Source organism: Monodelphis domestica, chromosome 5, assembly GCF_027887165.1.
Source record: "Monodelphis domestica isolate mMonDom1 chromosome 5, mMonDom1.pri, whole genome shotgun sequence".
Taxonomy (NCBI): domain Eukaryota; kingdom Metazoa; phylum Chordata; class Mammalia; order Didelphimorphia; family Didelphidae; genus Monodelphis; species Monodelphis domestica.
In genome coordinates, this window is record NC_077231.1 from 101,461,126 (window position 1) to 101,472,935 (window position 11,810).

The 11,810-nt window shown below is 54.9% G+C and overlaps 1 protein-coding gene across 1 annotated transcript; it reads right to left on the reverse strand.

Annotated features, from left to right (window-relative positions):
• Nucleotides 1-4,364: 4,364 nt before the first annotated feature.
• On the reverse strand, nt 4,365-9,018 carry SLC16A8 (solute carrier family 16 member 8). The gene is made up of 4 exons (XM_016427320.2): nt 8,129-9,018; nt 7,645-7,788; nt 5,976-6,809; nt 4,365-5,612 (listed from the first exon to the last, which is right to left on the reverse strand). Exons 1-4 carry the CDS (start codon nt 8,451-8,453, stop codon nt 5,266-5,268), a joined length of 1,650 nt encoding a protein of 549 aa, XP_016282806.2. The 5' UTR covers nt 8,454-9,018; the 3' UTR covers nt 4,365-5,265.
• Between the last annotated feature and the right edge of the window lie 2,792 nt (nt 9,019-11,810).

Below are 11,810 nucleotides of genomic sequence, written 5' to 3' on the forward strand. Positions count from 1 at the left end.
TTTAGGCATTTTTAGTTGCATAATTCCAAATTATTTCCCAAAATGTCTGTACTTCTTCATAGCTCCACCAACAATGTAGTGTGCTTAGCTTCCCATACTCTCTAGTTCGGACTATTCTGGTTTTCCATAGTCTTTGCCGATTTTCTAGGTATGCGGAAAAACTTCAGGACTATTTTGATTTGCTTTTTTCTTAGTAATTTGGAGCCTTCTTTCATGTGGTTCTTGGGAATTGGCAATTTTTTGAGAACTATTCACACCTCTGATTACTTTTGTGGGATGGCTTTTGGTTTTATACACATGCACACAATATTCATTACATATCTTGGGTACAAAATCCTTATTGCAAAAATTGGATGCAAAATGTTTTGGTTGTTTTCCTATTCTGTGGCTTTCTTCTTGATCCTAAGTACCTTAGTTTTGTGTTTCCAGAAGCTTTTCAGTTTTAAATCCGTTATCTACTTTGTCTTTTGTAACTTCCAGTATCTCGTTTGGTTAAAAACACATCCCTCTGTACTTGTGAGAAGTACATGATCTGTTTCCCTTCTAACATGCTCTTTTTAATAGTAAGGTCAAATGTTTCTTTAACATATGAGAGATGATAGTGTGGGATTTTGGTCTGAGCCCAATTTCTGCCAGATTACTTTTCAGTTTTCTTAGCAATTTTTATCAAATAGGGAGTTCTTTCCTAAGTGATGTATGTTTTCAGGTTAATTGAACACTGAGTTATTGAATTTCTTTATTTTGGAGTCCCATGTGTCAAGTTCAGTCTATCAGTCTACCTCAACTTGTAACAGTTGTTGGGTTTTCTGTTCTCTTCCTGGTTCTGTTTGCTTCACTGCATCAGTCCATAACACGAGTTTTTTCCATGCTTCTCCAAATTCAGATTTGTCATTTCCCATCACATGTGTATCTTGCAGTTTGTTTCTGGGACCTTCCTTTTTCAAAGAAAACAACAGTGAGTCTTTCCCAATCTCCTCACTTGTAACCCACAATCCCCCAGGCCCAAAATGGCTCATGGGATTTCTGTTGAGGAGGGATCTTAGCAAAGTGCTGAGCTTTCCCACTGGCCTGGGAGTCCTGGGACCGGAATCTGATTATTGTGCCACTTCCTCTCTCTGACCGTAGGCAAGTCACCTGAACTTTCTGGGCCTCAGTATTTTTATCTGTGAAATCCCCCTGTCGGGGGCTCAGACTAGATGATCTCTGAGGTCCCAACTCTACGTCTGTGGTCTTATGATCCAATTTATACTGGTGGTGAAGATGCGGCACGCATGCAGAGCCTGCTCTGTCCTGGTCTTCCCAGTCCCCGAGCACATTTTGCGCAGGCCCCACCCCTCTGTCCAGCCACCCCAAGCAAGCACTTCCTCCCTCCTCTTTCTTTGGGGCTGCCTGAATTTGCCCTCTGGGCACTTGAACTCAGAAAAGGTTCTCCAACCCTGGTTTAGACCATCTTTTCGAATGCCATCATTTCATAGAGAAGGCAGCAAGCCCAGATGCTAAAGGACTTGCCGTGGCCCCCTCAGCTAGTAGTGAGCAAAGCTGGGAATCAGACCCAGGGGGTAGGACTCCCAGATTCTCCTCACTACAGCTTTATGGTTTCTGGCCTGGCCGGTGCATAAGAGAGAACTAGGACCCAGACTTGGGCTCCAGACCTGGGAGGGCCCTTGGATGCTTTCCAGGTTAGAACAGGAGGAGGGAGCACAGGCTAAGCCGAGCCATCCCGTTCAAATCTAATGGGAACAAGTAACCCTGACTGCTCCTCTAATTAGGACCCTTCAGTTGCTGATCCCCGTATAGCCTCTATCTCCGAACCCCACCAACAATCCCAGTAGATAAAGGTTTGATAAAAAGAGCCCTGGAGATGGGAGAAGCATGCTGTTGGGCAGAGAACCCTGGGTTTGGAGTTAGCAGAGAAGGCCAGATGATCATATAATTAGGTAAGTGAATTCAGAAGGGGTTGAATGATTGGACCCAATTTTTAATCACTCATGGTTGGATATCAACCTGCAGAGGTGTCTCCATTGGTGGACCTTAGTTCCCTATTTTGTTTATAATAAAATGATGTGCTTAACCTTTCAGTGGCTAATATTCCGGATGATAGCTTCAAAAAAAACCACTGAAGACTAGAAAAACGAACTAAATCCTAATCAGTTGAAATTTAATAGCCACAAATGTAAAATCTTGAGCTTGGGTTTAAAAAAATCAACCAAGGGCAGCTGGGTGGCTCAATGGATTGAGAGTCAGACTCAGAGATGGGAGGTCCTGGGCTCTAATCTGGCCTCAGACACTTCCTAGCTGTGTGACCCTGGGCAAGTCACCTAACCCCCATTGCCCAGCCCTTACCACTCTTCTGTCTTGGAACCAGTACACAGTATTGATTCCAAAACGGAAGGTAAGGGTTTTAGGAGAAGAAAAAAAAATCAAGCACACTAGGCAGATGTTAGACAGCCAGTGATTTCACAGCATCTTAAATCTAGAAGTCAGAGGGACCTTGGGACCATTTAATCTAATTGCCTCTTAAGTTAAATGTTAATTTTAGAAGGAAAATCCACCTTCTTACTCCCATTGAGGAAGCAAGAATGACAAAAAACCCTTGTTACAAATGTGTATATTGAAGCAAAACAAATTCCCACATTGACCACATCCCAAATAAAAATGTCTCTGCATGCTGAATCCATCATCCCTTTATTAGGTTTGTCGTGAGTCTTTTGAAATGATGGTTGGCTCCGTAGTGGGCACTTCATTGATGGTTCAGAGTTCTGTTATTCTTGTTAACAATGTTTCTGCCTTTATAGACATTGTGCTGGTCCTGCTCACTTCGCTCTGCATCAGTTCAGACAAGTCTTCCAGGTTTTTCTGACATCCTCCTGCTCCTCATTTCTTCTGACACAGTAGTGTTCCATCTCAGTCCTGTACCACCTCTTGTTCAGCCAGTCCCCCCTCAGGGCCAGTTTACCACTGCTAACGGACTGCTGCTGTGAACACGCTATGAATATGGGTCCTTTTCTCTTAAGGCTCAAAAGGTTCAAAATCGCCTTCCAGGATGGCGGCTCCAATAACAGGTGTCTAATATGCCTGTTTCCCCACAGCCCCTTCAGCATTTGCCGTTTCCCTTTTTGCTATAATATCCTGATTTCTGTTAGTGATCCTGGTACGTAGCTAGCGACAGTTTGGTTTTCTTCCTCTGAACACCGTCTTCACATCTTTTGCCCATTTATCAATCCCAGGAATGGGATTGCTTCAGGGAAGATCCGAGATTTGCCTGAAGGCCGTCCAATGGACCTCTTCAGAAGTGGGATTTGCAGCCAGGTCCTCTGCCCGCAAGAACTGGGCTCTTTTAACTGCTCCAGTGTGTGGGTGAAAGCCTTGAGGGGATGGAGCATCCAGAACTCGAGATAGGAGATAGAGCGCCTCATAGCTGGAGAATTGCATTCAATGGTGGGCACCACGTTTTGGTGAGGACAATGCCTGCCTGGGCCCCTTGAGGTCTGCCGCGTGCTTTAACAAGCCTTGTTCATTTATCTGAGCCTCCAAAGAGGCCCCACAGGGAGGAGCACCCCATTATATAGAGAAGGAAACTTGAGGCTCGGCTGGGAAGTGATCTGCCCAGAGTCAGTGAGGGTCATAAGTGAGATTTGAAGCCAGTTGTCACTTCCACCTCCCAGTGCATGTAGAAGGATGGTGGAGAGGTGGGGAGATTGTGCCCTTCAGGAGCTCTTGGAAGCCATTTTTCTGTTTGTCAGGGAAGATGTAAAGATTAAAATTTAGGGGAGACTGAGACAGGTAAGGCAGGTAGAAATTAGTTTCTCTCTGCAAGAAGTATTATATTTTTTAGAGGTTTATTAAAGGATAAAGATTAAAGAATATACAAGTAAGAAACATGTGTCTAGGCCAGAGGCCTGGACAAAATAACCTCACATCACGCAAGAGACCGCCTGCTCCAAAACGGAAGTCCAAAAAGAGCCAAGAGAGAGAGAGCGCGAGCCTCAAAAGCCTTCGAATCAGCTTAAATACCTTCTCCATCTCGGCCCAGGTGAGATTACCAGGCATTCTGGGGAAGTGGAGCAAAGGCTCGTGGGGATTGTAGTCCTGTATTCGAGTCTATTTTTTACAAAGAGTTGTCTTCAAGTACTCAAAAGGCTCTCAGAGGGAGAAGAGACAAGATCCGTCCTGTTGGGCTTAATGGAAGAGGTGGCCAAGAATGGAGTGGACTGATTTGGCAAGCATGTGGCCTTGTCACTGGAGGCAGGCTGGCCATTTGTCGGGCCAATGGGGTGGAACTCAAATAGGAACGGACCGCTGAAACGTAGAGAAGGATGCCTACGGGCAGCCTCTTGACGAAGAAAAACATGCAGACATCTGTATTCTACTTTACTTTTATTTTGTTAAATATTTCCCAATTACATTTTCATCTGGTTCAGGTAGCCCAGGAGAAGGGAGGGCGATTGACCCCGCAGAGCATTCCTGTTCAGCTGTGGGCTAGACCAACTTAATTCTGAAGTCCCATTCAGCTCAAGTACCGTATGCAACTGAGGCTGGGGGAGGCACTGGCTTGCCCAGGCTTCTTTCCATCCCATCGAGCTCTTTTGAGCCCTGGGGTGTGGCATGAAAAGAAAATGGTTTCCCCTTCCTCTGACAAATACTCTTTCACTTCACTATGGAGGCTATGAAGGCTAAGCAAAGAGCCCTGCCTCGTGAGGGTCTACCCACTTCTCTGCCTAAAGGGCAAGCCTGAGCACCCGTATCATCTCATTCTGATGAGAACTTCTTGGTGGCTAGAGAAATGGGCTGGCCCCAGACCGTACTGTTTCCGTGATTCTCTCATCAACACGGGGCTCTGATAATTCCATCAGCCTAGCAATCCACACAGGAAACGCCAAGTGGATGAAAACCGCATTCGGTTATATCTGGGATGGAGACCACAAATGGACAATAAGCTAAGCCTGGAGAGAAGTCGGAGAGCAGGTTGGAGCCCACAGAAGGGATCAGGTCCACCTTAGCACCAGGGGCCTGCTGGGGTCTGGCTAGAGAGCACGAAGTAAGAGAATCTAGGAGTTACGTGGGCAGGTGCCCTTCTTCACTCGGAGGGCCCCCGTTCCCACCTCGAGCGGAGGACAAAATGGACAGGAAGGCTGCGGCGATGCTCTCCCCACCCTCTCATTGGAAGATCCCTAGAAAGGTGGGTGAGAGCCCCCTCCCAGGATGAGAGTGTCCAGGCAGTGAGGTCCCACCAACGCATCTCTGCCCTCCCCAAAGCCACCAAGGCTAGAAGCCTCCTTTGCCAAGAGTCTCCACAGAGCCTCCTAGGACAGGTTTTCTCTCTTCCTCCCCCTCCTCGTCCTCCTTTTCCTCACTCTGCTCTGCCTCTGGGGCCACGTGGTTTTCAGAATTCTGGGCGGCAGCAATGGCAGCAGCTGGGGGGCCCAGGTCGCCGTCATTCTCAGCTTCCGTGTCCCTGGCTCCGGGGTGAGGGTCCGAGGCTAGTCCTGGACCGCGAGGCTTCCTCAGACAGCAGTAGGTGGCCGTTGAGAGGAAGAGCGCCGACAGGAGAACCTCAGAACCAGCCAGATAGAAGATGATTTCGTAATTCTTGAGGGCATCTACCAGGCGCCCTGCAGGAAGTGGGACATGGAGGAAGTGGCATCACCAGAGAGAAAGGGGCCCCCTCGTCTTACAGAGGAGTACGGACGGCCAGGGCCGGAGCAGTCCAAACAGGGCAGACTTCTGGTGGAGTCGGAGGGGAATTCTGAGGCCCTCTAAGGCGTCCTCTCTTAAAGAAGTGGAAATGGACCCAGGAAGCAAACTGGCCTGCTGGTCACCCAGCTAGAATTTGAACCCATCCAGACTAAACCCACTCCTTAGGAGAAGCCTGGCCAGGACAGGACAGAGGCTGAAGGTACAGAGGCCCCCCCCCCCCCACTCAGGAGCGAGGACCCACCCAGAACGTCCCCCCGGGCGCCATGGGGGCCACCTACCCGCCGAGGGGGGTCCTATGAGCACTGCCACGGCCTCCACCAGCAGCACAAGGCCAATGGCACTGGGGAATCTCCGGGCTCCCACCGTGGCCATGAGCACTTCAAACTGCAGGGCCCCCACCATGCCATAAGAGAGACCGAAGGCCACACAGAAGCCCACCAAGGCACGGTAGGAGCGGGCCCGGGCACTGCAGAGGTCCGTGAGCCCGTTGGCCAGCATGGCCAGGCTGAAGAGATAGGCCACGTGGGGCCGGACCCTGCTCAGCCCGGCCAGGGCCCCGCAGGCCGGCCGGGCCACGATGTCCACAAAGCCGATCACCGACAGGAGGAAGGCGGCCTCGGCATCGGGCACCCCGGCATCCTTGGCGTAGTTGACCAGCATGATGGTCGGCACAAACAGCCCGAGCACTAGGATAAATTTGGCTATGGCATAGACCACAAAGCCCCGCTCAGTGAAGACGGACAAGTCCAGCAGCCGCCTTCTCTGCCGCCGGCGCCCCCTGCCGGGGCTCCCCGGGGGCTTCTTTCCCGGCTCCAGCGGCAGCATCTCCCTGGCTTCCTCCTGGGGCCCGGCCCCACCCTGGGCCCCTGGGCCGCCTGCTAGGGGCCTCATGACGGCCCCGCAGGTGCAGCAGTTGAGAAGCAGCCCCCCCATCAGGAGGAAGCCCCCTCGCCAGCCGAAGTGCTCCAGCAGGACCTGGCCCAGAGGAGACAGGGCCGACAGGAAGACGGGACTGCCAGCTGCGGCCAGCCCATTGGCCAGAGGCCTCCGGCGGTCGAAGTACAGGCCCAGCATGATGAGGGAGGGCTGGAAGTTGAGAGCCATGCCCAGGCCTGAGGGGTCAGAGGTGGGGGGAATCATGGTCAATCCAGGGAGCAGGACTCCGGGCCCCTGGCGCAGGGGCTGCGGCTCTCCCAGAGGCCTCTGGTGGCCCGTCCCGTGCCCACTGGGATTCCTAGTTCCATCCAAGCTCCCCCTCCCACCGCCTCCTGGTCGATCCAATGGGGACCCCTGTGGCCGCTAGGCACCCTCCCCAGGATTGGTGTCTTTTATATTTTTTTCTCTCTCCAGAAATGACTTGGCCTCGACTCGGTCTCTATTTGACATTTATTGCTCTCTCTACATGTTTCTCCACCAATATCATGCAAGCTTGAGGACAAGACATGGTTTTGTGGCTTTGTTTTCGTTCTTGGATAGCTGTACCCAACATTGTGCTCGGCACACAGTAGGTGCATAATAAATGCTTGCTGCATGATTCTGATTCTGTGAATTTTCTGGGAGCCCTTTAGACTCGGGGCTCCCCCTCCCCCCACATCTAACTGCCTTCCCTCCTTCCTCAGAATTCGTCCTTTTTAAATTTTACTTAACTCTTGCCTTCCATCTTAGAATCAGTACTGGGTATGGACTGAGATTTGCCTGTGGTTACACAGTACATTTCTGGGGTCAGATTTGAACCCAGGACCTTGCCTCTCTAGGCCTGGCCACCGAGGGGCGCCTCTGGGAAGCCATTCTTGACCTCAGCGCAGTCCTGGGGACACGGGAGAGGGCAGCCGCAGCGGTCAGGAGAAAGGAGAGAGGCAGGGACAGCATGGAGTTCATGGACCATGAGAACTGCAGTGTGCGCAGGCCAGCATTTATTAAGCCCCTGCAGTATGCTGTGGGTCTGACCTGTGAGCACGCCGGCAGTGAGGTAGAGCTGCACCAGGCTGGTGGTGAAGGAAGCCAGGATCATGCCGGAGGATGCCAGCAGGCCCCCTGCCAGCATCACAGGGCGGCAGCCAAACTGGTTCACCAGGATACTGGACACGGGCCCTGCGGGGCGAGAGGGGCAGAACTGGAACCCGGCGCTTCCGCACTGGAGGCGGCCGCGCGCTCCTCTCCGCCGCAGCCTCGCCAGGAGAACGGAGGGATCTGGGGCAGAGCCCTGGGCTTGGGCCATCGGAGGGGGGCTCGGGCACGTTCCTCCCCTCCGCGCTTTGCTGCTTCACGTCACCAAGGAAAGGGTCCAGGTGTAAGTGTTGGGGGTCCTTCCCCCACGAGGACGGAAGGAGAGGAGGCGAGCTCTGGCCTGGCAGAGCCGGGAAGGGCTCCAGACGGTGAGGAAACTGGATGGGGGAGTTTAGAAGTGTTGGGGTGCCCCCGGCCCCCCCACCTGTGCCGTAGAGCATGGCCAGCATGATGGAGGAGATCCAGGCCGTGTCGCTGTAGCCCACATGGAAGTCTCGCATGAGCGCCTTGAAGTACACGCTGACCGCCTTGGGGAAGGCGTAGGAGAAGCCCGTCACCACGAAGCAGCTGAGCAACACCACCCAGCCCCAGCCGCCGTCGGGGGCCGGCCCGGGCCGCCCGGGGGGACTGCCTGCCCCCATCACCGGCTGGCCAGCTGGGGGCTGTGGGCGAGAGGGCGTCACAGAGTCAGCAGCACTGGGGCAGGAGGGGGAAGAGCTCCGGGGGGCCCAGAAGAAGAGGGGAGCCATCACCACCCCAAGCACTGAAAAAGCTGGGAACTGCCGGCCCGCTCTGGCCCCTTCCCTGTTAGACCTGACTGGGCAGAGACGCAGAAGGGGCTGCCCTGGGCTGAGGCTGACCTGCTGCAGGGGGTTCAAATCCCACCTCACACCTAAGACGGGGCTCTGGCAAGGCCATTTCCCTTCTCTAGGCTTGATTCTCCCCACCTATCAAAGGGGAATTGGCCAAGACAGTCTCTGCTCTGCATCCCCTTCCCCAAATCAGCTTTCTCAGCCCTGAACGTTTCCCGCGGCTAGAAAGGTGTTTAGGGCAAAACCAGGAGAACTGAACCGTCCTTAGGGTTGCAGGGGAACAAATCACACTCTGTCCCTGGGCCTCAGTTTCCTCATCTGTAAAATGAGAGAGGTGCCCTAGATAGGGAGTCTGGCATTCCTCCTACCTCTACAACTATTCTGTGGACCTCACACATGTCCAGGCTACTCTTGATACCGGTTCCTATTTCTAGAATGCCACAAAGTCTGCGAGCCACTTCCTTCCAAATGGGGACCAGAACGAAAGAGAGGAATCCGGGGTTTGTGCCCATGTGCTGCTTCTGGGCTGGGGGGGCGGGCAGGGGAAGAGAGGAAGGAAGGAGGGAGGGAGGAAAGAAGGGAGGAAGGAGGCAGGGAAAGAAGGGAAGAAGGGAGGGAGGAAAGAAAGAAGGAAGGAGGGAGGGAGGAAGTGAGGGAGGGAGGGAGGGAAGGAGGGAGGAAGTGAGGGAGGGAGGAAGGAAGGAAAGAAAGGAAGGGAAGGAAGGAGGGAGGGAGGGAGGAAGGAAGGAGGGAGGGAGGAAAGAGGCAGGGAAAGAAGGAAGGAAGGAAGGAAGGAAGGAAGCGAGGGAGGGAGGAAAGAGGCAGGGAAAGAAGGAAGGAAGGAAGGAAGGAAGGAAGGAAGGAAGGAAGGAAGGAAGGAAGGAAGGAAGGAAGGAAGGAAGGAAGGAAGGAAGGAAGGAAGGAAGGAAGGAAGGAAGGAAGGAAGCGAGGGAGGGAGGGAGGGAGGGAGGGAGGGAGGGCGGCTGCTTTGTTCCCACTGGGGTTCAAAGGTTGCCACTCTGCTGCCTCCTGGGCCAGCATCCTTTTGGGGACTGTGAAGGAAGTGGGGCTTCCAGCAGGGCGGGGGTGACTACTGCACTTGCTCAGCTACCTGTGGGCTGGGGGATCTGGGGGAAGAAGAGAGGGAACAGCTAGTTGGGGCTGGAGGCCGGGAAGGCAGGGGATGGGGCGGATCCGCCTCTCCATCTCCAACCACTGCCGAGAACGGATTCCAATGGCCTCTCCCGTGCCCCGAGTGCCTCCGGAGCCCTCCATCCTGCTTCCCTCCCCGCTGAGGGCTTCTCTCCTCTGGTGCCGCCGCAGAGCCGGCCTTTGGCGCCTTCTCCTTCCACGTGTAGGTGCCGGGGCAGGAGCAGGCGTTGGCCCCTCAGACCTCCTCGTCTCCCGGCCAGGCTCCCGTGGAGAGGCGTGTGGCGGTCATCTTGGGGCCTCCGGGGCGCCGCCCACCCTCCTGACAGGTGGGTCAGGTCCCCCAGAGCCCCGCCCCCAGCCCTGGGCTCCTCAGCTTCCTCCCGCTCCCAGCTCTGTCTTCAATCCGCCGTGACGCCAGCCTCCACCTCCCTTCAGCCTTTCCCCAGGAGCCATATTAGTCCCGGCCATTAGAACTCCTGGTGGTAGCTCCATTGACAGCCGCCCCATCAATATGGAATAAGATTATTGTGCCCATTTTACAGAAGTGCAAACTAAGGCTCAGGGCAAGATTGGGGATCCAGTGAGGCCTATGTTTTATGTATATAGTAACATAATATATATTTATATAGTATATTTACATAAATGAAATATCCATAAATACACACACATACATATATATAAATGTCTACCTTCCGTCTTAGAATCAATACTGTGTATTGGTTCTAAGACAAAACAGTCAGGGCTAGGCCATGGGGGTCAAATGACTTGCCCAGGGTCACCTAGCTAGGAAGGGTCTGAGGCCAGATTTGAACCCAGGACTTCCTTTCTCTAGGCCTGGCTCTATCCACTGAGCCACCCAGCTGCCTCAACCTCTTTTTTTTTTTTTTTTGAAAGAAGAGGATAGAAGAAAGGCCAGAGAGCAGCACCACCAAGCAGGGGAGGCCCCAGAGCCGGAAGGGACCCCAAGCCCCGGCTCCCACGGCCTAGCGGTAAAGGAGAGCTCGGCGGCTGTACGCCCAGCAGTCCTGCCTCCGATCCTCTTTTCCTATCCCAGGGCGGCTCTCCGGGCTCAGAATAAGAACAAAAATTCCATTTCTCAAGCATCTCTGCCAGTCTCGGAGGTCTCCGCTATTGGGCCGGGAGGGGAGGCGGGATTCAAACACCCTTCCCAGGGTCCCCCGCGGCCCGCTCGAAGCTCGGAGAAGCTGCCCCTTGAGAAGGGCCCCGGGTTACTGACCTGGGCCTCGCCAGCCGCGCCCCTCCGGAGGCCCCTCCGGCCGTCTCCTGGGCTCGGGCCCTCCGAGGCGAGGCTCAGGCACCCGCCGAGCTGGCTTCCCGCAGCCTAACTGGATGCTGGGGATTAGCGGGCGGCTGAAGCTTTAAAGGGCCCCCCCTTCCCCGGCTCTGCCGAGCACCCTTCTCTGGGGCTGGGAGGCGGTGGGGGCCGGGGCGTGGGCCGGGCCGCTCCCTGATAAGAGGCTTTGGTGGGAGAAGCCCATGATGCTGGGCACCAGCCTAGGCACTGGGGGGGGAGGGGAGGACCGTCTTGACCAGGGCCCTGAGCTGCCCTGGTGGCTGCAGACTAAGAGCAGGAAAGAGCCGGAGCGGCCTCGAGGCATGTAGTAGGAAGTGCCCCCCCCCCCCCCAGCCCTGCAGGACTGGGCAGTGCAGCCTGGGCTCCGGGAGGGGAGGGGCGCGCCGCCTCCGGCACAGCCCGGCCCCCCTCCCCTCGGCCTTCTACGCCTCTGCAGGCGCTTCCACCGCCTCCCAGGACGGCCGCTTGGGGCATCCCCGCGGTCCAAACAGGCCCACAGATCCGGGGCTCAGCCGCCTGTTTCTGCCCAAGACCCACTAGGCCTGGGGTTGGGATGGAAGCCGGGGCTCCGCCCCCCAGGCTCGGGGCTCCCTTCTGCCTCAGGGACTCGGGCCTTCTCTGGGGAAAGGAGGCCGGACCTCCACCAGAACTCAAGGACGGGCCTCCTCTGGGCCTCGGAGGGCTCTGCCCGCCCACGACGCCCCTTCCAGGGACAGGCGGGCGGGCCTTGCGGAGGAAAGAGCAGCGCAGCCATCCTGGGTGCCCAGGGCGGACCGCCGAGGAGCTGCTGCCCTGAGATCCGGTTGGGGGACTGAGCCGGGCCGGCC